Here is a 27598-nt window from a genome sequence, read left to right on the forward strand (position 1 = left end):
GGCGCGACACGCTCTATCAAAGGTCCCCTGGAGCTGGTGGGGCATTTAGGGGAGCACCCGCTGGGCGCCTGGCCGTATGAGCGCTGAGGTGCTCGAGAGCCTCCCTTCGCAAGGCTCTGGCCCCCTTCGTCCGGCTCCTAGTGCGCCCCGGCCGCCCGCCCGCTCCCGGAAGCTACGAAAGCCCGTAACAAAGGACCTGCGGGGGCCGCCGGTTGCCGGAGCTGCGGGACCCCGGGATCGGGCGGATCGGCGGGTCTGAGCGCCCGCGGGGCCACGTGTCCCGGATCACGGCGGTGAGCGGAGCGTGGCTCGGCGGCCTTCCCCGGAGCACCCGGCTGTCGGCACCCTCCGGAGCCCTGATTTCTGCAAACGCACAAGCCCGCTCTGCTCTGAGCAGCTGAAGCTTTGTGTGAAGAAGCTACTGAAGTCTGATTTTTATTTAAAAAAACAAACAAACAACAACAAAAAAAAACCCAACTTTTTCCAAGTTTTCGTTCTGGGATTTTTTGTTTTGTTTTGGTGCAGTTTGCAATACTCTACCTCCTCGCCTCCTTTCTCCTCCTGGTGTATTATCCACGAGACGAACCTGGGATGAGCGTTTTGTAATTGCAAGAACTGTGAGACGTCACGACGGAATAGTACTCAAGATGGACAAAAAGTCCTTTGAGACGGTGCTGGATGAAATTCGAAAGGTAATTGACCTTGTTCCCTGAAATTCGTCTGAGATAATAATGGTCGTGAGTTACTTTCTTTGAGGTGTTGTGTGTAGTCAGCAGAGGAACTTGAACTTTCCTGTGTAACGTAAGAACTTGCATCTTGGTCCGTTGCACCGCTTAAATAGAAGATAAACCACCTCACTGCTAAACTTGGGAAGTCATTGTGGTACGGGAATTACGTTTGTACTACCTACAGCCCCGGAGCCAACTGTAAATCCGTAATAACTGAGCTTTTGGTTGACTGACATTTATTCAATGTTAACATGGTTCGGTAACAGGAGTGACTAGGCACTGGAAGGGATGCCGAGAAAGTTCTTTTCCAGATCTCTTCCCCTGCCTTTGCTCTCCTTCCATCTTTTTGACACTGTTTATATTTCCTATTTCCTGGAAGGAACCAGGCAGCAAAAAAAAAAAAAAAAAAAAAAAAAAAAATTTGGAATGTAAGGTTGAGGCTAAAAGTATCTCTTACATAAAAAATAGCAGGTTGCCTGTTTGACAGAAAGGGCAGTGCTGTGACCTCACAGCATCTCACAGCTTGCATCTGTTCGGCATCTCAAACGGTGCCCCTGACTGGCACTGCAAAAATTGGCGCCAGATCTAGAGGTTTTTGTTTTTGTTTTTTTGTTTGTTTGTTTGTTTTTTGAGACAGGGTTTCTCTGTATAGCCCTGGCTGTCCTGGAGCTCACTTTGTAGACCAGGTTGGCCTCGGACTCAGAAATCCGCCTGCCTCTGCCTCCCGAGTGCTGGGAATAAAGGCGGGCGCCACCACGACCAGCGGATCTAGAGTTTTGTTTTGCTCTTTGTAAGACCCCTTTTCCTCCCTTCCCCCCTTTTCAGATAACATATATTTAATCTTTCATATTTGGTGGTGCTGAATTTTTTTCTTTTCAAATAAACTTCTGCACTTGCTGAGTCTCATCTAATTAAAATTTGAAACAAAATGTCTTTTTATCATGTACTTAGAATTTGCCACAGTTGGTTTCTGAGCTGTTTTTTAACCATTCTGAGAAAATAAATTTTAAGTTAAGGTAGACATGAATGCAGACATGCATATGTCTATCTTCTCCCTTCTCAGCCTTGTAAAAATGTCTGGTAATAAATATCAACGAGGGAATCGGAAAGGCTCCAGAGATAAAAGTCTGTTCAGACGGGGTAGCCTTCAAGGCCACAGTTCTAGTCTGCAATCAAAATGTGTCGCCAGTTGGCTTTGCCAGATGGAGAAGACAGCGACAGTGTCTTAGTCTACTAAAATGCAGTAAAATAGATATGGGCGTTTTTAAGTAGGGGTGGTGCTATAATTTTTAGAAATTGCTTTAGATTTTGTAAATGTCCATGCCAATGGGCCTCCTCTTCTGTTGTTACTGTACACCCACAGGTAATACTGGCTCTCACTTCTCAAAGTAGAAGCATGTGAGAAGACACTTGGGGGAAAAATAGGAAAGGCATTGTTTTGTTTTCTCAAAATGGGAGTAATAAGAGCTGTTAATTAGTAAGCACTTTCTGTTTGACTCCAGCTTCTTAATTGGAGTTAGGTGGTGGACTCCCAGTGTACAACCCCAAGCCAAGCCCTCATTAGGTATCTAATACTCCCCCAGGAGTCTGGGGTTTTGGTGGTGGTGGTGGTTTTTGTTTTTGTTTTTTTTAAATGTGTTCCATGTCCTGTGTGGGGCCGCAGCTGGACCTCTCCAGCGTTAGGGGAAGATTTGAGATAGGATTGGTATCATCAGCTCAAGTCAGGATTTGGTCCCGAACCTTGCTTTTGACTGCCTCTTTAATGATAAAGATAAGAACACTCCTCAGCGTGCATTACCCAGAATGCCATGTAAACGCTGACCTGTTGAGCATCCCTGGATGATTTTTCTGGTCGTTGCATTTGCTCCTAGCAGAATGATATATAGAGAAAATACAAATATTATAGCTGTTTTGTGGTTCTGAGAGAATGGCTAGGTTGTTTGTTTGTTTGTTTGTTTGTTTTGTGTTTTCGAGACAGGGTTTCTCTGTGTAGTCCTGGCTGTCCTGGAACTCACTTTGTAGACCAGGCTGGCCTCGAACTCAGAAATCCGCCTGCCTCCGCCTCCGCCTCCGCCTCCCAAGTGCTGGGATTAAAGGTGTGCGCCACCACCGCCTGGCGGCCAGGTAATATTTTGTGATGAGTGGTTATAATCTACGGAAGCCTGCCTTGGTTTTTCCATTTCTGATGTCCACAGTAGCTGGTGGAGAGGCAGCTGTGACTTCTGCATAATGCTAGGGTAGAGGCATCTGCTCTCGTCCGCCGCTGATGGGTTCCCCAGGGGAACAAAGGCATTTCTCAGCCAGCTCTCTATCAGGTTTCCAATGATTAGGATCTTACTGCAGCTTGCTGAAGGTTATGATTGGGATTTCCCCTTTATGAATGAGGAAGCACGCTCTAAAGGCGTTGCGGGCCACGTTTGCTAGTTCAGGGCCAGCCTGGGCTTCATAGTGAGCCCGCTCTTGGAAGAAAGGGGGGGGGGAGGCAAATTGTATCAGTTAAAGATGTTGTGAAAATAGTTAGACATTGACAAATCTGAAACGTAATTTGTACTAATGTTGACTCTGGTACAATGTTGCTCCTTCTGGAGACCCAGCAAGTCTAAAGGATACAATTCCTTTTTCCTTAGTCTTAGTTGCTGCAGCTCCCAGCTAGAGCAGACTGAGACTGTGCGAGTGTATGTGGTTTCAGTACATGCATATTAACACGCTGCTGGTGTATATTAATTTTTCTTTCCCCCTTTTCTAGGCTGTTTTAACGGAATATAAATTAAAAGCAATTGAGTATGTTCATGGGTACTTCTCCAGCGAACAGGTATTTTGAATTTTGAAGCCTCTTTATACTGCTGCTCTCGTTGATGTCTGCTTGCTTACTAGATCCGTTCAGGGTTGCTTTGACTTAGTTGCCTCACTTGCTCTTAGTTCTGGCAAACAAAACTTTAGAAAGACTTATGAGAGCTTAGTGTTTTACACATAATGACACCACATTCCTATTCTAAGGTAATTTTAAGACACTGTATCCTTTTTAAAAGCAACTTAAACTGTCACTTATTCTGGGGAAATATCAAACGTTTATAAACCCCGGGCCTAAGAGATGGCTCAGTGGTTAAGAGCACTTTCTGCTCTTGGAGAGGACTCAGGGTTGGCTCTTAACAGGTCACAGCTCACAACCGTCCACAGCTCCAGTTGCTGGGTCCAACATGACCTTGGTAGTGGCAAAATAACTTGGTTCCCTGCCCATGGGACATGGCCAGCAGGCGGGGGGGGGGGGGGGTGCAGTGTTGGGAGGGAGGACGAGGGACTCCACAAATGTCAATGGCTGCTGTGGGCAAAAGGCTTGTTTGTATAATAATGTACAGGTCTTATTTTCTTCCTTCAAGTTCTCCCTGTCAACATTAATGACTCCATGAGTCCGGTAGGCTAAAGTGTGGCTAATGTCTTACCAGATGGTAAATACTGGGACCTTCGGGACAGCCCATAAGCCTGTGGAAAAGAACTCTAAGAACATAGGTTTAAAAGAAAGAATGCAATATGAATTAATGAAGTGCTTCATTAATTTAAAGGAACAAAAAGCAGGTGCATTGTGAGCCAACTTGTCAAGAAGACACTAAGGAAGGAGCTCCCACCCAGCTAAGGTTTTTTGTTTATGCTTACACAGGCAGACGGATTCCTGAGTTCAAGGTTGGCCTGGGACAGACTAATTTAGGTCCAGCTGTGGCAGAAATAGTAATTTCAGGACAGTGTTCTATATTGCTAGTTTATCCTCTGTGCTTAACAGAGGCAAGCAGATCTCTGAATTCGTTTGCAATGTTCAAAGCTCCCAGACATCCTTCCTTCCAAAGCCCTCTCCAAGCTGAGGCTGGTCCTTGGCAGCGTCTGATGCTTTCCTTTGAACTCATACAGACATGCAAGCAAAAACACGCAGCCACATAAAACATTAACCTTTAGTAAATTTTTTTGATTTTATAAATTTGTAAATTTACTCATAAATTTGTATGGAATTTTTGATAGTTTTAAAATTCACTGAATGATCAAAGGAGACATGAATAAATATTGAATGGTTACACAGACCACAGGCTGCTCCTGTACCATTCCTTTGGATTTTCGTTCAAGACAGCGGCCGAGGGTGAGGGCATCTCTGCGCTGTTCGCTCCTGACTGCATCACAGTGTTCTCTCCTGTTTCAAGGCGTTTGTGGGTGGTGGTAGGAGACCCTGGGATCCTAGCCCTCTGATTCTCTCAGTGCAGTGCTGAGCTAGATCCCTGCCTGACTGCTATGTATAATCTGCGGATTCAAGCCCACAGGTAGCCGTGTGGGCCTTCAGCCAGTCACTGCACACTGTGCGAGTGACCTCAGCCGCCCCCTTGGCGTATAGATTTTGTGGGTAGTTTGTGTCTTCACACCCAATCTCCATCTAACTTTCCAGTTTCCTGGGCTTTCTATGTACACCATTTCCTGGCTTTCTTTTTTATGACTTTTCTTTATTTGTCGTCTGCTACCCCAGGGTCCTGCACGGGCCTGGGCCCTTCCACTGAACTACATCCCAGGCGGCTTCTTCCTTTTTTTTTTGTAATTTTTATTTTGAGGCAGAGCTTACTTACTTGCCAGTCATGCACTTTCAGGCTAAATCTAGATAGTATGTCTCCTCTCCTTGAAAAGGAAGGAAGGAAGGAAAAAGAAAGCAACAAAAGAGCAAGTTATTGTAGGGAGTTGACAGGAAATGGCACCACATTCCAGTGATGGTCCGAGGACCGCCTGTGGGAGCCCCAGGCATCCACTCAGGTCTTCAGTCTTGATGGGACACACCTCTGCCCACTGAGCCATCTTGCCACCACTGTATGTTTTTCTTTCTTCCTAGACCAGTGATATCCAGTAGAACATCCTTTATCCACACTGTTCTTTGTGGAAGCTGTTGTATCATGTGACTGTTGAGCACTTGGCTTGAGGCCTGTGCTGCTATGGGACTGGAGTGTGGCCTTGTGCTATGCTTTGCTGCACGGGTAGCCTCTGGTGCCATATGCTCTTCTCCCACATGAGGACGGTGACGGGAGTGGCAAGTGTTGAAGTCTATTTGAAAGAAATGTGTGCAGACGCTGCCATCAGAGCTGAAGTCAGTCTTTTCTTGCAGGTGGTTGATCTGCTAAGGTACTTCTCCTGGGCCGAGCCACAGCTGAAGGCCATGAAAGCACTCCAGCATGTGAGTGACTCCCCTTCTCCCGGCATGCAAAGTAACAATGTCTCATTCCCCCCATTTCACACAATCTAGGCGGAATTGTGGTTTGTATCAGAAAGAGCTAACCTTAATTCCCTTACACTTTGATACACCAAATAACTATGTTAAAAAGTTAAAACCTTCCAGGATGTGAGCCTGTGCCACTGTTAAATCCTCTTAGGGGGTTGGTTCTTCCTGGCAAATTGAGGGAATAGACTCATTGCAAAGCACAGTCCAGGACTTTGACCCTTAACGATTCAGATTTGGCAGCATCTCCCATAGTGCATCACTGTAGCCTAAAGGAAGCCACGCCTTGGGGGAGCTGCAGCTCTGTCTCTTCCCTGGCTCTGACTCCTGTGCCTTGCCTGGTGCGGGGTCACCCTTGTGTACATGCCACCTTGGTCGATGGCCATTCAGAGGATTTTACACTTGTTCAGGTGAGCACAGGAGAAGCACAGATCTAAAACATGCGTGTAGAACCTGGATGTGTTTCTGAAGCCATTCCACTAAAAGGAGTCCACGTATGACTCAGAATTTTCAGAATTTCTCTAGAGATGCTGGGGCTTACCTTTTGCTAGTGTTACGCTCAGCTAAGATGTAGGCTGTGTCTTAACATATTTATACTATAGAATTTAGTTATAGTTCCCCAAGGTGGGTAAGATCTGCCAAGGCAGTCTCGCGTTGAAACATGGTTTCTCTTTATGATAGAAAATGGTGGCCGTCCACCCAGCAGAAGTGGTGAGCATCTTGAGCTGTTTCACCTTTAGTAAGGACAAGCTGGCCGCTCTGGAGCTCTTGGCCTCGTGAGTATTTCTCTTACTGCTTGCTTCAAACCTGGAAGTTAAACTGGCTCTGAAGTCACTGATCTCTGTTAACGTGTCAGTTCCGTGGGGCAGCAGAATGCTTGCGAGATAGTCTATGACCTTAACATGTCAATTATGTAAGGAAGCAGAACCCTAGTGAAATAATCTATAAAAACTGCTGGGGCTGGAGGGATGGCTCAGTGGTTAAGAGCACTGACTGCTCTTCCAGAGGTCCTGAGTTCAATTCCCCGCAACCACATGGTAGCTCACAACCCTCCTCTGTAGTGGGATCCCATGCCCTGTTCTGAAGACAGCGACTGTGTATTTGCATACATTTAATTAATTAATTAATTAATTAATTATCTTGTTTAAAAAATGCTGGGTGTGGTAGCACACAGTTTCCGTGTCAGAAATTGGGGGGCTGGAGGCAGGGGACCCTGAGTAAGGCAGTAAGAACCTGCCTGCAAACAAAAGAAACAAACAAAAATGCCCATGTTCTGTGAAAACACGGTTCAGGCTTCTGGTGTCATTACATAGGCAATTCTTCCAACTGCTACGGCTGTGGCCATGGCTCACAGAACGATGGGAGTACTTGAGTACTCCGTATGTGTGTGGTTTTAGCTCACGGGATACTGAGCACTTCCCACTTAGGATAGCGGCTGTCTCACACTCCTGCACTTCAGCGTTTGCTTTGCCTTCTTCCCATCCTGAGTAACTGACAAGGCAAGCTGATAAAAATGTGGGATGTTTATTGAGCAGGATACTTGTACCGCAGAGCCTTGAGTTCCGCAGTGCCGGAGTGATGTGAGGCCGTGGGAATGCTCCTCACTTGACACTGGAGAACCATAGTAAGCGTGAGCTTGAAGAGAAGAGAGGGGACCCAAGCTTTAGCAAGGTTTAAGAGTGGGCGAGTTGCTTATTCACAGAGAATGTATTCTACAGTCTGGTATGTGTTGCTCCATCTATGAAAACATGCAACACGCCATAGAGACATTTCTGACCTGTGTATATCTGCCTGGATGCTCACACAGAAGCTAAGTCCTGTTTCCTTGACAGAAACATTGTGGACGCACAGAACTCTCGTCCCATTGAAGATTTATTCAGAATCAACATGTCTGAGAAGAAACGGTGCAAGAGAGTCCTGGAGCAGGTAACCCTCCCAGATGCTGTGCGGAGGCTGGGGGTTGGTAAACAGCGAAGCGCCTGCCTCGCCGTGGCAGTGTTGGGGACTAACTTAGAAGCAGCCATTCTTGCCAGCCAGGGAGCCCAAGCAAAGCCCCGCAGAAGTAGCTTGTGGGTGCAAAGATGACTCGGGAGTGAGACGCCGGTGGTGGTGGCTCACCCAGCAGGGCGCTTGCATCTTTCCCCTGTGGAGCTAGCTCTGCCATGGCACCAAGCATTCTATGCCCATGTGCTTAGGAACAGAAAGAGCCCTCACTTCTTGGGACACTCCCTGGGGTTCACAGAGGTCCCTGGTAATTGATTGGTGGGTGAATGTGTGAACGGTGTTCTGCTCCTTAGTTCATGGCCTTAGCTGGACTTGCTGTCATCTGGATGCCTTATCTGACGAGGCTGACTTTTGTTAACTGCTTCTTTTTTCTGTTACAGGCTTCCAAGGCGGGCTGCAAAGCCCCTCATGCCATGATTTCTTCGTGTGGAACCTTCCCAGGAAACCCCTATCCCAAAGGCAAACCCAGTCGCATCAATGGAATTTTCCCTGTAAGCATGCTTCTGCGTAAATGAAATTTCCATGACTGCGTGTGACGGTAGCACAGATCTGTACATTTATGGGCTGCAATGGGAACATACCACCTGGTGAGGCTTCTCCAAAGGGAGGGAGTCTCCTGCTTAATTGACAGACAGTTGGAAGTTATGTGTAACCATTAACTGACTGCATTACCCTCAGAGATGCCAGACAAAGGTTGATTTTGCTGTGTTATTTGCCAGTCTCAGCAATTCTCCACAGTTGCATAGCCGAGAACCCATTTGGGAACTGCAAGATGAAATCCTTTAAGAATCTTGAAAAGAAAAGAATCTTGTTTGGATATCAGTGGACAGTTCTCAAAGCTCTTGGAAAATAATCTTTTCAAAAATTACATCCAAAAATCATTACATTTCTATTACTATGCTAAAACTCCAGAGCTTCATGGATTAAATAGTAGACATTTATTATTTCCGATAGTTTTTGGATTGGTTGGTTGGTTGGTTGATTGGACTTGTTTTTTATTTTGAGACAGGGTCTCACTCCACAACTTTGGCTGGCCTGGCATAAGAGATCAACCCACGCCTACCTCCCAGTTGCTAGGGTTAAGGCCTGGGCCACCACATTGTGCTCCAGTTTTCCTGACTCCGGGAACTGGGAGTGGCTTAGCTCTGTAGTTTTGGCTCAGGCTTTACTTGCAAACTTGACTGGCACACACGAATACTCTTTTCTTTCCAGGTAGCTCACTTCAGTGCCTGGCAAGTTAATGTTGCTTGTGGCCAGGCATCCTACCACAGGGCTTGAGCACCCTCATGACATGGGAGCTAGTTTCCACAGCACATGTAACCAAGGGGAGACAGGGGGAGCTGCAGCAAGGCCTCTTGGGACTTGCTTTTGGGAATCAGTGCAATTCTTTAAAATCATGGTAGTGACACACATCAGCTCTAATTATTCTGAGATGGATGGTGGGCAACAGTGGGCAGTGGAGCCATCTTGGAAGCTGGCCTCTGTACCAGTGTGTACTACCTGAGGACACTGCCTGAGGTGACAGACTGGAGACGTCTGATCTGTTCTGTAGAGCAATCTCTAATGGGCTCTCAGTCACTGGGTTTCTTTTTCAGTCTCTGATTTATATACACTGGTGTGGAAGTTGGTGTGTGTGTGTGTGTGTGTGTGTGTGTGTGTGTGTGTGTAGAAAGTATTAGACTACACATCAACCTTTCCTGTCAGCCCCTCTGCTATCAAGGTACAGGATGGGTAAGAGGAAGGTGAGCTAGCCAACTGGGGCATGATTGGGCCTGGAATCCAAGACTTATTCTTAGCGAGTCCCTTCAGAATAATTCAGTGCAGTTGCCTGTTGTGTCTAAAATCTTTCCCCTCCCCACTTTCTCTCCCTCTCTCTCTTTTTAAATAGGGAACTCCTCTGAAGAAGGATGGTGAAGAAATTACCAATGAAGGCAAAGGAATAGCAGCTCGGATTCTCGGGCCATCCAAACCAGTATGTGCTGAAATAAAACTAGGAAGCAGATGTTAGGTTCTCTATGTGTAGCTTTCTGTCTTTGTAAAGTAAGTTTTTTGTGTTGCAGTTCAAATATGGTGGAAGTTCTAGGTCGGAAAGAATGGCCTAGGACTTGAGTGTAAGGACTTAGTTCAAGAGTCCAAGGCTCTTTGGAGAGTAAGCATTTTATTTGAAAGTTAAAATAAGCCAGCCACATTCATCTGAATGATAAGGATCAGAGAGTGTGGCTTACCTGCCGGCTAGTCTTGATGTTAGTGAACCAGACACGGAGCCAGAGGCTTGTCCTTTCAAGGGAATGAGTGTAATGACTGGAAATGTAAGTTGAACAGAATGGGACCTCCTGAGTGGAGAAGTTCATAAGCCCTGTGGCCCCACACAGGCCTTTGCATTCTCTGCCCATTCACAAGACAGGAGCATCAGGCGGCTGCTTATGAGGCCAGGAGGGAACAGTCCCTTCCCGCCAGTGGGTTCCTCTGCCCGATGACTCGTGCTCGCTCTTTCACTCTGGGTAAAATACAGTGTGTGGTGGAGCTTTGGGTACTTAAGACTCTGGAACTGTCATCAACTCTAAAATAAAGTTCTTGTGAATCTAGAGGTTTCAAAGAACAAAAACATTCCATTCCTAATCCATTGTGTAAAAATTGTCAGATTGCCAGGTGCTAATGATCCTCCCGGTGCTAAGCTCCTAATGATCACAGGCGAGAGAGCATTGCCCTTGAGGTCTTTATGTGTTGGAGAGACCAGACCCTGCAGGTCCTAGTGATCATAGGAGGACCTTGTCCTTGAGGTCTTTAGGTGTCAAGGAGAGACCTGAAGGTCTCTTGGGAGCTCCTGGGGTTGGCCCAGGCTGGGTCCGAAAGGCACCTGCTGTTCATTTAGGTCTGGCCTTTACTGGGGGTATGAATGAATGCTAGAGTTAAAACACAGCATGTCTGGCGAGCTGTAGCTTTGGAACTGAGTAAGAACCACCTTTATGAAAGCAAAGACTACATAGCCTGAAGCTGTGACAACTGGGGCATCTTCAGTCTCTTAGGATCGTATTGGTTTATCAGGAGATGTGCTCTTAGTGATGTCTAACCACTGTGCTTCCCTTGTCCAGCCTCCTTCAACATACAATCCACACAAACCTGTCCCCTACCCAATTCCTCCATGCCGGCCGCATGCAACTATCGCACCAAGTAAGCATTCGCTCGTCTGCACTTCTCCTTTCTGCTGTTCATTACATTGAGAGGACAGCTGTTTTCTGTGCTTGGGGAATCTACAGCACTTCAGTTCTGAGAGCTTAATTTCGCTGATGGCTAGCTGCTATATCCTGGTCTAGCACGCTGCCACAAGTATAGTTTATTTTTAGTATGTTTCCCATGTTTACCTTAATTGCAGATTGTTTTAATTAACTTATCATTGGGGCTTTTCACTAATAATTCATCTCAGTAAATGGCCTTAGGTACCCTTTTTTTTAGATAGCTGGTGTCCAGAGGTATCATCAGTGCATTTGGAAAAGGTCCAGTGTGTGTAGTAGGCTTAAGTGGGGCAGGTTTACCCGGCCTCACCTGTCAGAGGGTGTCTAGGAGGGGCATACACCCAGAGCTGTCTTTCCTCTCCGTGTGAGCTGCCTCTCTATTACACGGCAGCTTAAAATAAACCACATTCCCGCATTAGCGCGGATTCTAACTCTTAGCCAGTGGTACTAAGTTCTCTCTCTCCTTCTATCATGTGCTCATTTCAGGTGCTTACAACAATGCGGGTCTGGTACCATTAGCCAATGTGATCGCTCCAGGCGTCCCTCCTCCACCTCCGTACACTCCAAATCCAGCAGGAACAGGTAAAGGCCTGCAGTTGTAGGTGGTTTAAAATAAGTCGTGTGATGTTCATCTATGTTTCTGTAAGTGTGTCTGTACAACCTACTCTAGTCATGTGGACGGGATTCCTTCCTGTGTACCTGATTTTCCCGTCAGGGTTTTCAATGATGTCTACTTACATTGATTTTAGCTTTTCTTTTTGACATCTCTCTGTGATTATGTTGGGAGAATAATCTGATTAAAGCTTGAAATCGCTCCTTTTTATACAGACAATGAAGACCTTTCCAGTCAGTCAAAACCTACACAGAGTCAAAGTAAGTACCAGACAGACCCGGAAACAACTGCTGTCTGTCATGGCTGCTGCCTGCCGCTCACCGGCAACTCGGGGGAAATTCACTAAGAGCGACTTGATAATGATAGAGTTTATGTTCCAGAAGTGCACGTATTGTCTGGATTTAAATTCATTTTTATGACTTTGTATCCTGATCGTTTGCAAAGCTCAGTGAAATCTAGAAGTCACATAACATGTGCTCACTTAGCATTGTGATGTGGGAGAGGAGATTTTCATATGCACACAAAGATAACGCTTTTTGATAATAAGTCTAGTAAGCCTAAGGAGGGAAAAGATAAAGGAACACTGGAGGGCAAAAGCACTGAGCCCAACATGGCTGGGCGGCCTCCAGATGGCAGCACCGAACTATATTGCCCAGTCAGAAATGAACAGTACGAAGCGATGCTTTCTGGTGTGGGAGGAAAAGGAGTTCTCTCTCAGAGGGAGAGAGCAGCGCTTACATCTGATTAGTGTGCCAAGGTTGGGAGCATGGGTGAGAAATCTCCCCTCCCTGTGAAGGTGCCTGGTGGTGTGGCCAGCTTCTGGGTACAGGAGAGAGGGCAAAGTGGGCAGATGGTGGATGTCAGGATTTCTTTCTGGGCCTTTGGAGCTTCCTAGCTCTGTAAACAAGTCATTCAACTTTGTGAAAATAGTATATATATATATATATATATATATATATATATATATATATATATATATATATATATTTATTTTAATTTTTAAATATAAATTAATTTTTTAAAAATTACAGAACAGTTATAAAGACTACCTCTGTAGTGGTAAGCCATGGGCCCTATCATGTGATAGCCATGTGGTATTATTTGTTGTAGGTTTTTGGGGTTTTTGTTTTTTGTTGTTGTTTCGTTTGTTTATTTTTTTATGCTGTGCTGGTGTCTGAGGCCAGGGCTTTATACAAGCTTTCTATAATGAAGCTGCATAACTGTATGATCTTTATTAAGCCACTGGCTTGTCCACACCAAGCCTCAGTGTACCCATATATAAAATGGGAGCGTAGGTCTCCGGATTAATGTGAGGCAGATGGAGTGGCCATATGAGTGTCCTCTTGCCAAGGGTCTGGTTTCCACACACATCCTTAAATGTCTGTCTTACTCCCTGAAAAATGCTGTTCAGTGGTTATCACTACAGAGGGAGAAGCTGTCTGTTACCTCTGAAACAGAATTGGTCTAAATACAGTCTCAGACAATGCTTATCACGGTAGCTGTAAAAGTCTTCGTTCCCATCAGCTGCCACAGAGCAGTAGGACACAGCCATTGAACTCATGCTAGTAGGAGAACCCAGATCACCCCAAATCCTCCTTTTCATTATCCATAGAGATTATCAGAACTAGATGGTGAGGCAAGCACAAGTTCTTGGGTGGCTTGGGATCTGCACTCTAAGGTGAACCTGTGTGGACCGGCACTCACTTTACTAAAACAGAGGCCTGAGCGAGGAGGGTGAATAGACACTGGACGAGTCCCCAGGATTGGCTGTGTAAGGCTTTTCAGTATTCCCAAGACCACTGTAGGCTGTGCAGGTCAGCGAGATGGTTCTGGGCTGAGAGGCTGTGTGTGTGTTCACCCTAGAGAAAGGGTTCGTCAAGCATCTGGCCCCTCAGATGTGACTTGCAACTTGATGCTTGCTGGGTTTTCCTTTGGTATTTGTGAAATATGACCCCCTCCCCTCCAAAACGGTGGCTATGCTTCTTTTCATATAAATTGGGCATCTCGACCCTGGCAAACGCCCGCCTCTTCTCTCCCTCAGCATTTTCCACCCCTGCGAGTCAGCTCTTCTCTCCTCATGGTTCTTCTAATCCTTCGACACCTGCTGCGACTCCAGTACCTGCTGTGTCTCCAGCCAAGGCAGTAAACCATCCATCCGTGTCAGCAGCTGCCACCGGGGCTGGAATGAGTGCGACCAACACTGCCCTGGCGGTGTTCCCAACGCCTCAGCCAAACACGCCAAACCCGACTGTGATCCGGACTCCCTCCGTGCCCGCAACGCCTGTTACTTCCACCCACAGCACCACACCCACTCCTGTCCCTTCCGTTTTTTCTGGCCTAGTGCCACTGCCCGGTCTATCTGCCACCCCCACCCTACCCACTCAGGCCAGCTCGATATCAAGGGTCACTCTGGCTTCCAGTGAGACATTTGCTTCCACGTGTGCCCCATTCTCCGGCCACTCCTCAGCCAGCTCTACTGCTGGGTCAGCCAGTAACCCAATCACAGCTCCCCTCTCGTCGGTCTTCGCAGGTCTGCCTTTGCCCTTCCCACCAGCATCCCACAGCATAGCCACCCCGACTCCTTCTGTAATTGCCAGTGCTGCGGGTCCACATGGTGTAAATAGCCCCCTTCTGTCTGCCTTAAAAGGCTTTCTTACATCAAATGACACACACTTAATCAATTCCTCCGCCTTGCCATCTGCAGTCACAAGTGGACTGGCTTCACTATCCTCTCTTCCCAATCGAAACTCAGATTCTCCTGCCTCGGCCACTAACAAGTGCTATCCCCCTGCGGCTGTTCCTGCTGCACAGAGGTCTTCCACCCCAGGGCTGGCCATGTTTCCAGGCCTGCAGTCTCCTGTGGCTAGTGCCACGTCTGTAGCCCCAACGCTGCCTGCACAGTCTCCGTTAGCTACCCCCTCCACGGCAGTGCCAGTCAGCTGTGGCTCCTCAGGCTCACTTTTGCACGGTCCCCATGCAGGTGGCATCTCATCTGCCCCTGCTGCAGCAACTATGCCCGTTATGATAAAAAGTGAGCCCACAAGTCCCCCACCCTCGGCCTTCAAAGGCCCAGCTCACCCCGGGACTCCTGTTCGTGGTACCTTGGGCCTGTCAGGTGCCCTGGGCCGTGGGTACCCCACGACCTCAGTGCCCATCAGTGTGTCTACTTGCCTTAACCCTGCACTGTCTGGGCTCTCCAGCCTGAGCACCCCGTTAGCTGGTTCTATGTCCCTTCCGCCGCACGCATCCTCCACGCCCATCGCGCCTGTCTTCACTGCCCTTCCCCCTTTCACTTCATTGACTAATAGTTTCCCTCTACCGGGCAGTCCCTCCCTCAATCCTGCTGTATCCCTCGCGGGGTCGTCGACCACCACCACATCTGCAGCTGTACACCCTAGCTCTGCAACAGTGCGCTCAGTGCTACCCACCTCCAATGCCTCGCCTGCGGCCTTCCCACTCAACCTGTCCACCGCTGTACCCTCGCTCTTTGCTGTCACCCAGGGCCCGCTACCCACCTCTAACCCGTCCTACCCCGGCTTCCCTGTCTCCAGTGCCCCAAGCGGTGCCCCCACGCTGCCCTCGTTCCCAGGGCTGCAGGCGCCCTCTACCGTGGCAGTTACCCCGTTGCCAGTGGCTGCCTCGGCTCCATCGCCTGCACCTGTCCTCCCGGGATTTGCCTCAGCCTTCAGTTCCAACTTCAACTCCGCCCTGGTGGCACAAGCCGGGTATGTGACTGGGCTGCAGACAGGTTCGAGTCACTTCTCACCAAGCTTATGTGGCTCGGTCTTGATTTATATTGAGGTATTAGGTGAAGAGGGGTCGGGGGTTAGAAGCCCAGTACCCAGAATGTTTCATGACTCCTCAACCAGGTAACATAGAGTGACTACTTGGCTTGCTTCTGAGGTAGCCAGAAGTGTTACATGTGAGATGGTACTTTCAGAGTTACTGCTCTCTGAGTTAAGTTTTACACAGTGACTCATTCCTGCACTTCCGACCTACAGAGGAGCTCATTTGTTCGCTTTCCCATCTTTAAGCTGCCTCTTATCAAATATGGAAGAAGGGGCCACCTGCCTCCCAGCGTCCACAGTTTGACCTGTCTTTCTATCGATTGTTTTCAGTTTGTCATCAGGACTCCAAGCTGCGGGTAGCTCTGTTTTTCCAGGCCTTCTGTCCCTCCCAGGTATCCCTGGGTTTTCCCAGGCTCCTCCACAGTCGTCCCTGCAAGAGTTACAGCACAGTGCAGCTGCACAGTCGGCTTTGTTACAGCAGGTATGCACGGGCTGGAGGAAGTAAAGCCACCAGCCGCCATCTTGACGGCCCAACGCCGGCAAGCAGGAGGCTTACCAGAATCCAGAAGATTGGTTTCATTCGTTCTCCCCAAATTTACAGATTCTATATCTCCTTTCAGAAGAGTAACAAAGAGTAGGAGTCAAATGTATGAATTGGTTTTCCCATTTCTAGATCAAAAAAAAAAAAAAAAAAAATCAGCCAGACGAGTGGCATATACCTTTAATCCCAGCATAGGAGGCAGAGAGGCAGGGGGATCTCTGAGTTCCAGGACAGCCAGCTCTGCTGAGTGAGTTCCAGGACAGCCAGGGCTACACAGAAAAACCCTGTATGAGCCGGGCAGTGGTGGCGCACGCCTTAAGTCCCAACACTTGGGAGGCAGAGGCAGGTGGGGATTTCTGAGTTCGAGGCCAGCCTGGTCTACAGAGTGAGTTCCAGGACAGCCAGGGCTACAAAGAGAAACCCTGTCTCAAAAAACAAAAAAATCCTGTCTTGGAAAACAGAACAAAACAAGCAAACCAACCCTCAATTTGGAGACTTAATAAAATGGAAACTAGTTGAGACGATTACAGTTTAATTTGTCTTATACTTAAGTTATAATGAATACAGTAAGGCAAATTAAATTATCTCTGCAAAACAAGAAAAATCCACCTCCTGATTTATTTTTTAAAATAGTATTTTTGCCCTCTAGTCCGTCTTCTGTCTGGTTGTGGGTGGGTGAAGCCAGTCGACGCCACGCCCAGTGAGCTGAGGCTCTGCTAACCGCTTGTGCCTCTCCCGCAGGTCCACTCAGCATCGGCACTGGAGAGCTACCCGGCCCAGGCAGACGGCTTTCCTAGCTATCCCTCCACGCCAGGAACACCATTTTCTCTGCAAACAGGCCTATCCCAAAGCGGGTGGCAATGAATTTTAAAGGGGTTTATTCTTCTTGGGAGCAACATGAGATTTACCCAAGAACTGCAGTGAACAATCTGACAGATGACATTGGCCAATAGTTTGAAAGAGTTCCTTAGGGACACAGGGACAGAGACACAGGTTGTGTTTTGAAAGTGGTTATATCGGAACCCTTAATCTGACCCATGTAAATAAGATGACAATAAATTGTATCGAGAATAGTATTTTAAACGTACTTGGGGGTTAGTACCTCCCTTCCTGTAAGCTTTGAATTATGTGAATGATCCACATAGACTATTGAAGAGGAGACTGAAGTCTTTATAGCCGAACACAGCCTTAAGTCTGCTTGTATTGCCTCCACAGACAGAAGTGATAGTTGGACCTCTGGCTGCATGTGTTACTATTAACCCCTGCGGGGGTTGCTATTCTTCAGATGCATGTTAGCATCAATTGGAACACAGTATTCTATATGTATCCACAACTCGGGGCTTGAGGCAACTGTTACTTTTAATTTATTACCAATAGTCATATGTACTGCTGAATTTAACTGAATATATTTCAGGAAAGTAAAAATGGTGCTTACTATAGTCTTTAGAATGACTTTCAGGTGTTTTCAACTAAAAATGTATACCCAGAACTACTTACAGATCTATAAGTAAAGGAGGCTTAGGATAATTTAGCAAAACATTTTTCATAATCTCGGCAGTATGCCGACAGGTGAGTCCCAGGCTACCGCTGTTCCTCATTGTACCCTGGGAGCTCTTGGTGAATGTTTACAGTCATGGGATGTCTTTCCACTCACACACTCATCTGAAGTGAATGTGCGGCAGCAAGAGAGAAGACGTGTGCTGTCTGTGTGTGCAGTGTGCGCTAGGACCCGTGCTGGTGGGAGGTGACCCACCATCATCCTGAACAGTAGCTCCACACTGGGGGAGGGGGAGAGGGGAGAATGTGAACCAGAGGACTACTGTAGTGCATCTCAACATCTAGAAATTCTACTTTTATAAAGATGATGTCTGGAAGATGTTGCAAATGTATTTTCCTTCAATGCGGGGAACAAACTTTTTAAGTATATTGAATAATCCTGTATGATTAGTTTTTAACATTTTTAAAAAATAAACTTTACGGATATCACAAACTATAGAAGTGTTTTATTAAATGCTAGGGAGATAACTGTTTAGTTTTTCTAATTTCTAGGGCTAATATGTTGAGTATTTTTGTCTGAATTTAGGTGAAACTCCATTGAAAGTACTGACTGCCCAGTCCTTTAAGTGAGATCTTAGGAAAAAGAAAACCAGACGATGCGCAGCACTTGGGGTAGGCAGATCCTCTTCATTCAAGCACAGACCAATTGCTGGAAGTGACCATTTGCTCTTTTTAAGTCCACATTCATATCTGGTTTTTTGTTTTTAAAGATTTATGTACTTATTACATGTAAGTACACTGAAGCTGTAATCAGGCACTCCAGAAGAGGGCAGCAGATATCATTACCAATGGTTGTGAGCCGCCATGTGGTTGCTGGGATTTGAACTCAGGACCTTCGGAAGAGCAGTCGGTACTCCTAACCACTGAGCCATCTCTCCAGCCCGATTGCAGTATTAACATGTGCTTGACATTCAGAAAATGGATACTGACCGAGTGATCTCCATATAGTATGAATCTACTGTGAGTTAATACTTCTATCCCCTGTGAGCCTTGATCAGAAAGTGTGTGTCCAGTTCATCTTTTCAGTATGTCCCTGAGATGCTGTGTGCATTGGGTATGCAAAGGTTTACATAAAAGTTTAGATAACATATTTGGAATCATCACTGGTGGGGGCTGCTCTTATCTTCTGTTTCATAAGCCTCTGAATAGTTCATCTGCTCAGCTGGTGAGGAAGCCAAGCTGAGGCAAAGAATAGGTGAGAGAAATCTAGTTTAGTTACCGCTGCTGAGAGAATCCCTGGAGCAGCTTGCAGGGAGATAACCCTTACTACCTAGCTTTGAGGGTCCAGGAAGACTATTAAAAGTTGTTAAAGTCATAAAATATGGCTAACATCATTTGTGATCAATTGAATATGCTTGGCCTGGGGAGTGGCACTATTAGGAGGTGTGGCCTTGTCGGAAGGAGTGTGTCAATGTCCAGGAGTGCATTTTAAGACCCTCCTCCTAGCTCCCTGGAGCCAGCCTTCTGTTTGCCTTCAGATGAAGATGTAGAGCTCTTAGCTCCTCCTGCGCCATGCCCGCCTGGGTGCTGCCAGGCTCTCACCTTGAAGATAATGGACTGAACCTCTGAATCTGTAAGCCAGCCCCAATTAAATGTTGTAAACATTTGTAAAAGTTGCCTTGGTCATGGTGTCTGTTCACAGCAGTAAAACCCTAACTAAGACAACATTCTAGAAAAGGCCAAAAGCTTGAGGAAGTTGCCTGCTGATAGTGTAGTTGAGTGAAATATAGGGAGTAGTTTGAACAAAGCTAAGAAGAGAGACATGCTCAGGGAAGTGGGCTTAGTCTTAATCCTCAATCTTGTGTTCATATAAAATACAGTTGGTGTCAGAATTTTAGTGAAGGTTTTACTCTAACTCGTTGAAGGAGTCTTGTTTGTTAAGGTGACAGGGTATATCACTGGCTGGTTAAAAGATTAAACCTTGGTCTACAGAGTGGGTTCCAGGACAGCCAGGGTTACACAGAGAAAGCCTGTCTCGAAAAACCAAAAAAAAAAAAAAAAAAAAAGATTAAACTTTGAATCGTAGCAAGTAATCTGGAAAGAGTAAAGTGCACCCAAGCCCTCATCTTCAGATAGGGTATTACGATACTCAAAATTTTTAAATTGAAGTACTTTTAGAGATGCTTTTTTAAATTATGGTAAGAGCCGTAACTTCAGGCTTTTCCCCCTGTGCCCCAGTTCCTGAGTTACTATGAACAAATGCCTGGGCCAGAAGCTTTGACTCATTCCCTGACTAGCTGGTAACTTAAGTAAGCCATTTATTCTAAGTGCTGCCTCCTGGCTAGTTACCTCTTCTCAGCTTCGTGCAGCCAGCGCCATCAGCATTTGGGCCGAATCTCCTCCCACACCTGAGTCTATCCCAGAATCCTCTCTCCCTGCCAGAACTCCCACTTCCTATTTCCTGCCTAACTAATAGGCCAACAGCTTTTTTTGATTGACAGGGAATGCACAAGAGATTCTCTACATAAAGCTAAAAGTCCTTGGTGTTTATAACTCATAATTGTTAAGAAAGGATTTGAGGGGCTGGAAGTCCGGCTCCTCAGTTATGTGTACTTCCTGGTTTTGCAAATGATGTGGTTTCAGTTCCTAACACCAACAGCATAGCTCACAATCTCCTCTCTCTCTCTCCCCCCTCCCCCTCGCTCTCCCGCTCTCCGGCTCTCCCTCTCTCCCTCTCTCCCTCTCTCTCTCTCACACACACCAGTTTGGAATTTGATAACAAGCTTGTGACTTAAAACAAAATCTATCAGTTCTTTTTTTTTTTTTTTTTTGGTTTTTCTCTGTGTAGCCCTGGCTGTCCTGGAACTCACTCTGTAGACCAGGCTGGCCTCGAACTCAGAAATTCACCTGCTTCTGCCTCCTGAGTGCTGGGATTAAAGCCGTGTACCACCATGCCTGGCTTTTATTTTTTTTTTTAAAGATGTATTTATTTATTATATGTAAGTACACTGTAGCTGTCTTCAGACACTCCAGAAGAGGGCATCAGATCTCATTACAGATGGTTGTGAGCCACCATGTGGTTGCTGGGATTTGAACTCGGGCCTTCTGGAAGAGCAGTCAGTGCTCTTAACCGCTGAGCCGTCTCTCCAGCCCAAAATCTATCAGTTCTATTTCTGGATGTTTACAACTTGGTTTTAGAACAAAGTGACACCCACACAAAAACATCCATGATGGTATCATGTAATAACAACAATTTAAACTTACATCAAGTAAATGGAATGTAGCCTGTACACTATGAAGGGAATGCTGGATATTAACATTGCTTTCTTTAAAAAAAATCCCTTTGTCTATATGTATATGAGGGCTTGCCTGCCTGAATATATGAATCTGTGTACCACTTACATGTAGTGTACTTAGGGGCCAGAGGAGGGCGTCACGTCCCTTGGGACGAGTTACAGACAGTTGTGAGCTGCTGTGTTGGTGCTGGGACCCGAACCCAGATCCTCTGCAATACTGACCAAGTGCTCTTAACTGCTGAGCCATCGCTCCAGCCCTCAAAAACATTGTTTTCATATCAGAGTATGAATTAACCTTGAAACATGGTACAAGTAATCAAAGAAGGTGACGTGGGGATTTTTATGTAGGTCAAACTCAACTAAAAAAGCAAGAAAACAAAACTCCTGCTTCTGGTCATGGGGAGGTAGGGCTGTGACAGGGAGACAGGCTCATGAGGCTCCGGGGTATCAGTGGCAGGAGAGGCTCCAGTTGTGGAATAGAACCCCGTATACATGCTTATTTCATTAACATATACCTATAGAATCTGTGCACATGTTATTTCACATGTGTCAACACAATTTGCATCACAAAAGTTCCCTGTTTAGCAGCTATCAGATACTGAATCAGGTCTACCCAGGTAGAGATGTTTAATTAGCTGAGAGTTGAAAGTCTCACTTTCAACTAGAGATCTAGGCTAGCACTTCAGTGTAGAAGTTTTCTCTATAGGTATTCTCACACAATTAGGATCCAAATTTACTTAAACATGTGAGTGTACCTAAGTATAAATAATGTGTACAGTGGAAACAGTCATAGATCCTCCAAGAATGGAGAACAATCCCTCAGGCAACAGCAAGTGCATAGCACATTGTCCCTCTGAGCAGGAAATGTCAGAGAATGTCCCTGAATCAGGAGGCTGAAAGACTTGCAGCTGGAAGGGACAGTCTCTAGTTAGAGGCTTAGTTCTTGCAAATGTGGTCACGTGGATAAAAGAAAACATAAATGTTGGATGTTCCTGCTATAAACCTCAGACTGAAACCAGGGTCTGAGCAAGAACAGATAGAATAACAGCAAAATCTCCCATCGTTCCCTGCGCTCCTCCATGATGACGGGAGAAAATGCTATCTGTAGTTCGTTCATTGCTCCAGGCCTATCTGGGGTTTCTCTATGCACAGAAAAATGGGCTCCTGTCCTGTTCTGCAGACCCCTCTATAGGAACTCGGTGTTCATGACTTCAGCCACCATTGCTTTCTAGGTGGAGATATTTGCAACCTTTTGCAGGAAGAAGAAAAACAGCTGTTTAGTCATCTTCCAAGGGGACGCACAGCGAGTTCCCCCGAGGCTCTTTCTAGCAGCCCCTGGGAACAATTACTGTTTTTGTTTTGAATCTTGCACTTCCTTGAGTGGCAGTTACGATGTAAATGGCATTTATGGGAGAAACGTCTTAGGAAATAAGCCAAGCTAGCGCCTCTGCTGCGTGACCACCGAGGGGCAAAAGGAAGGGTTGGCCCCATTCTCAGTACAAACTGAATATGGCTTGGGCATGGGAAAGGATACACACAGGGAGCTTTCTTATTGCTATTTGCATTAAATGTTTGTCACGAAGGGGGATGTCCAGACAATAGAGCAAAGAGGGGACGAACAGGGAATCTCCACACCGGCAGCACAGAGCCAGGGAACCCAGGGAACACGTGACCCGGGCTTTAGGGTTTTTCGTTCTTTCCTGTTTTTTGTTTGTTTGTCTTGTTTTTCATGGGATTTTTCAATATGTATCCCAAGCAGATCTGGAACTTTTGTGGTAGAGCAAGCTGACCCCACATTTGCCTCTGCCGTCTGAATGCTGTCATTACCTGCTTACACCGTCATGCTCAGCTCCTATGTTTTCAAATGTGTAGAAAACAAGGGTCACGATAGATGATGGAGAGAAGAGACCCGATCAGTGTTCTTGTCATTCTTGGGCTCACTTGAAAACAAAAGGAAAGGGAGAGATTGAATGAATCCAATAGTCTCCATTTAGAGAGAAGATAAGTGAATCACAAATAATGGGGCTCAGCTCCCACCCTACTGGATGGTAGCCATCGCTTATCATCTTCAACAAGACTCCACTTAAACTCGGCATCTGAATGAGTCTCACTTGGGTCACTTGTTGGTAAATTCTATTATGTCCGTTCCACAGATGGAGGTCAAATGCTAGGTCACGTGGCTGATACATGAGCGAGCAAGAGTTCCTTCCGGTGCTGGCAGTGTGGGCTCCAGGCTGCGTTCTCAGGCCCTGTGTGCCTGCCTTGGCTTCCTCACAGAGCGGTGGAATGAGGGAAGGCGTAGGTTAGGCAGGCACCGACCAGTGTGGGCTTGCTTATGTTTCTGCTGGAATCTGGTTTTCTGGACCCAGCTGCCTTCCTTGAAATTCTAGAATCCCACATTTATTTGTGTAAGAGCTGTGGCTGGGTTTGCAGAGGAGACATGTACTTGGTGAAACTAACCAAGGTGTGGGAAACATTTAAAGATGTTTCTACTAGAATGAAACCAACTGGATAGGTGGGGGAAGAAGAGGTAGAGAGCGCACATGGACAAAGGGCTGTTGGCTTGTCCCGTTCTGTACTTCTACACAGATGGAAGCAAATACTTAGACTATCCACGTAGGAGAGGGATTTCCGGTGTCAGGATAAATTTCCTGTGGCACTTGGGTCTAGGAATCGGGGACAAAGGGGTATCCTGGGCCATGTCCTTCCTTAGCTTCCCATCACTTTGATAAACACCATGACTGTAAGCAACTCGGCAGGAAAGGGTTAATTTCAGCATACAGCTCACAGGTCACAGGAAGTCAGGGCAGAACTGAGGGTAGGAACTGAGATAAGGTGCGCAGAGGAGCACTGCTTTCTGGCTTGCTTTCAGAGGCTTGCTCAGCCTTCTCTCAAATACAACCAGGCCCGCCTGCCTGCCCTGGAGTAGCACCCACCACAGTGGGCTAGACCCCCGCCCTCTGCCCTCCACAGGGCAATGTGACAGGCATTTTTCTCTTTCTGGTGTTCCCTGTTCCCAGATGACCCTAGCTGTGTCTGATAGGCAAAAATAAATAAACAAGTAAATAGATAAATAAATACGGACTGAGCAGCACAGCCAGGAAGCTGAAGCTCTGCGTCTCACAAAGAGCCTGTCTGTCATCATCCCGTTACTTACTTATTCACTGGACAGACACCAGGTAGCCATCAACTCTGGCCTGTGGTGCTCCAGAGCCTCCTGGTGTGGTAGAGTATAGTCCACCACCCAGCATGCCGTTTCTTTAAAGGAGCATATGATATTGAAAGTTCTACAGTTCATGTAAGCTCTGTCCCAGCCACTCACAGCCACTGTAGTGGGATGGTACAAAAGTTTGGAAAGATGATACAGGAAGGAATGGGCATGGCTGTGCACAGCAGCCGTTTAGTTAAAGCAAAGAGACAGGAGGCTAAACCTGGCTGGTCTAGGAGAAAAGGCAGACAAGAGTCTAGCATTGTGTTTACACTTATCTGTGCAAAGGTCCTGAGGTGAGAGGTTGCACAAAGCTTTGAAGGTAGAAATCAGTGCCTCGTGCCTGAAATCTTAACACTGAGGGCAGGAGTCCAGGAGGTACTGAGGCAGGAGCATTCCTGGGAGTCTAAAGCCAGCTTTAGAATGAGATGCTGTCTGAAGACAAGCAACTAAAAGCTTAGAGGAATTGATACATGGTGGGAGGGGAGGGTCAGATAAGGGAAGGACTGACCCCCGTACTTTCAAACTTTGCGTGGGACACCTATGACATTAGTCTCGACTGTCAATTAGTAGTTGAGTTACCTTAGGGTATGACAAGATTAGAATGGCATTTGAAAGTTTTCTTACTGCGACGTGTTGGATGCATTAGGTTGCATTATTGTAGTATAACACCTGAGGACATATATATCAGATAATGAGTTACACAGGGGGGTAGCAGTGTTGTTTAGAAAGTAACTGATACAGGAACCATATAGCATATAGGAAGCAGCCCCTGGCAGAAGGCTCTCTTCTTTTGCCTTTTTCCCTTTGAACAAAGACAGTGTGATGTCAGGGAAGGTGCTTTGTTTACGTTTCTAGGCTTCTTGCACCAGGGTTACTACTCCTCAGGGTGTACGCCAAGGAGAGGGAACCTCTCTTGCTTTGCCTTCCTCTCCACACACCACTGAGCTGATGCCTGCTGCCAGGCTCGAATCCCGACCCAGGAGCACCTGCAAGATTTGAAAGGCACCTCAAGAATGAGATGGATTCACCGGAGAAACTGGAGAAGAACAATTTAGTGGGTAGGTTCCTTCCTCCTCTCTGAATGCTACCTAGCCACACATTAATCAGAGAAGGACTGGTGCACTAGAGAGCTGGGACATCATCACTGTGTACCCAGTGAAACAAACGCACTTGAACTGGGTATGCCTGTAATACAGTACTCTGAAGGCTGAGTCTGGAGAATTGCTATGAGTACAAGGCTGGCCTGGGCTATGTCACAAGACCCTGTCACAGAGAGAGAGGTTGAGAGAGGGAGAAGGGAGGCTTCAATTCTATTGTTTCACATTCGATATTTCCACTGGTTATATTTGATTTTTGAATGGCGGTCTGTAACTTGTCCCCAGAATTCCAGTTGTGACCAAAGAGGCATGTGTTTATCTTTGCACTTCTGGCCTCACCTTACATAGCCCAGATATGATGGAGGCTGACTTCCCTCCTCTTCAAGTGCGACACTATGATTTAGAGAAAAGTCTGCTTAAGCTACATAATTTCAGATAAATGGAGAGAAGTTGAAAAAAGTAAGACTTAGTCCGTAAGTACCAAGTACTATGCTTAGTTTTAATGACTCAGATGAGTTGGAAATTATACGGTTTTTGTTACCATCTCAGACCTGATAATTATGAGGGAAGTCCCCGCTATCAGTTTACAAGGGTAAAAGCTGGGTCTTGGGGAGCTTAGGGACTTGGGGCCGTGGGTGTGTTTGCTGAGTGTGTTCGTGCATGGGATTTAATCTGTGCTCTGTAACCTTCTGTTGCCAAAACCCTATTTCAAGTTGGAAGCTGAGAAAGAACCTGGTATTGCTAATTCAGAAAAGAAAATAGAAGTTTACCCAAATTGGGAAACAGTCTTTTCTCCGCAAGTAGGCATGTCAGTACTGAGAGGCTGCAAGCATTAGGCATCATTTGAAAACTCCTTGTAGCTCAGGCTACCACTGAGCTTCCTGCCTCCGCCTCCTAAGTGCCGGGATTGCAGGCACGCAAGCACTATGCTCTTCGCTTTCTTTTAGTATTTTTTTAAGAGTCAAGTTCACAGCATTGTTAATGAAAAATTCAACTCTCATCTCAAAAGGAGTAAGAGATGGTTTATTGCTAGGTCTGGCATGGCCTTGGTAGGGACAGAATGACACGGTTCCTGCCACTGGGACAGGGTCAGCAGACATGGGACTCCACCAGTGTCCATGGTGGCTGTGGGCATAAGGCTTTTTTTAAATAATAATTACATATTTTTACATTCCTCCTTCAAGGAACATCCTCCCTCTTATCACTGACTCCGTGGAAGTCAGAGGCAGCCTGAGGCAGGAGGCAAAGGTGTGGCTAATGTCTAAGCAAAATGGTAAACGCTGGGACCTTCAGGACAGCCCTTAAGGCTGCATAAAAGAACTCTAAAAAATGGGTTCAAAGATATATAATTTCTCAAAAAATAAGGATGCAATATGAATTATATGAGGGGCTTCATGAATCTAAAGGAACAAAAGCAGCCGCACCGTGAGCCAGCTTGTCAGAAAGATGCTAAGGAAGGAGACACAGAGATTTAGGGAGCAGTGATCACAGGAGACCCCACCCTGCTAAGGTTTTTTCTTTATGCTTACAAAGGTAGAGAGATTCGTGAGCTCAGGGTCAGCCTGGGACCGAGCCAGGTTAGGCCGCCCCCCCAATGTGGTAGAAATGATAATTTCAGGGTGGGGTCCCATCCAGCTAGCTTGGTGTCTGGTCTCTAAATTCTTTTGCAAAGTTAAAAGAAAATGTGTGCTTGCTGTCTCCTAAGAATTAAGGGTCTGGGGTCCTGAGATGCTGATTCATAGGATAAGCAAAAGGGAACCTGGAGTAAATGACTGGATTGATATGTAAATAAAAGACTGGGCTTATGACTGCAGGAGATGAGCTATCCAGAGAATGTTTTAGAATAGGAAGGGAGAACTCATTGGAAAGCTGTCTCCTGCAGAACAGAGGCTGCCAGCTTCCACCCATGATTTGACTTCGAGTCGTTTGTTTCGCTCCTCCCAGACCCCCCTCCCTCAGAACCCCTCTCCAAGCCAAGGCTGGTCCTTGGCAGTTTATTTTTTTGAGCCAAATCTGAGTGGGCCGTCCTAAATAATACATTCCACGGTGGAACGGGTTTTATGGAATGGGTTTTTTTTTAAGAGTTACAGTGAAAGAAGAAATTTCTAAATCGACACATTTCCTAAGCATGTTGGTGGGAGCATCAGGCAGGCAGTTTGCAGAGGAGCAGAGGTGAGGTGTATCAGTCTGTTAAATGGACTCAATCCGAAAGGTTTGACCCAACTTTGCACTAATATTGGGACAGACACAGAGGTGGGCTATGAGCAGTTATTAAGGGAGATGAAGAGAGCCCAGTTTAATTTTGCCTCTGAACTTAGGCATTCTGGACTTGGAAGCTCTTCATAATTAAAAAA

General features: G+C 46.4%; 2 protein-coding genes across 2 annotated transcripts in view; both read left to right on the plus strand.

The window, feature by feature from the left end:
- The first annotated feature begins 167 nt into the window (after positions 1-167).
- On the plus strand, positions 168-18128 carry Proser1 (proline and serine rich 1). The gene is made up of 13 exons (NM_173382.2): positions 168-692; positions 3475-3540; positions 5854-5922; positions 6646-6740; positions 7797-7890; positions 8349-8459; positions 9857-9940; positions 11061-11139; positions 11688-11783; positions 12030-12074; positions 13856-15539; positions 15933-16083; positions 16885-18128. The coding sequence occupies exons 1-13, from the start codon at positions 648-650 to the stop codon at positions 17005-17007; spliced, it is 2742 nt and encodes a 913-aa protein (NP_775558.2). The 5' UTR covers positions 168-647; the 3' UTR covers positions 17008-18128.
- A 6951-nt stretch (positions 18129-25079) lies between these two features.
- Stoml3 (stomatin (Epb7.2)-like 3) overlaps positions 25080-27598 on the plus strand; it is a 20157-nt gene continuing 17638 nt past the window's right edge. The window contains exon 1 of the mRNA NM_153156.2: positions 25080-25205. Coding sequence (NP_694796.1) covers positions 25166-25205 — 40 coding nt within the window. The 5' untranslated portion in view covers positions 25080-25165. The remainder of the gene's footprint in view (positions 25206-27598) is intronic.

Source organism: Mus musculus, chromosome 3 (assembly GCF_000001635.26).
Source record: "Mus musculus strain C57BL/6J chromosome 3, GRCm38.p6 C57BL/6J".
Taxonomy (NCBI): Eukaryota; Metazoa; Chordata; class Mammalia; order Rodentia; family Muridae; genus Mus; species Mus musculus.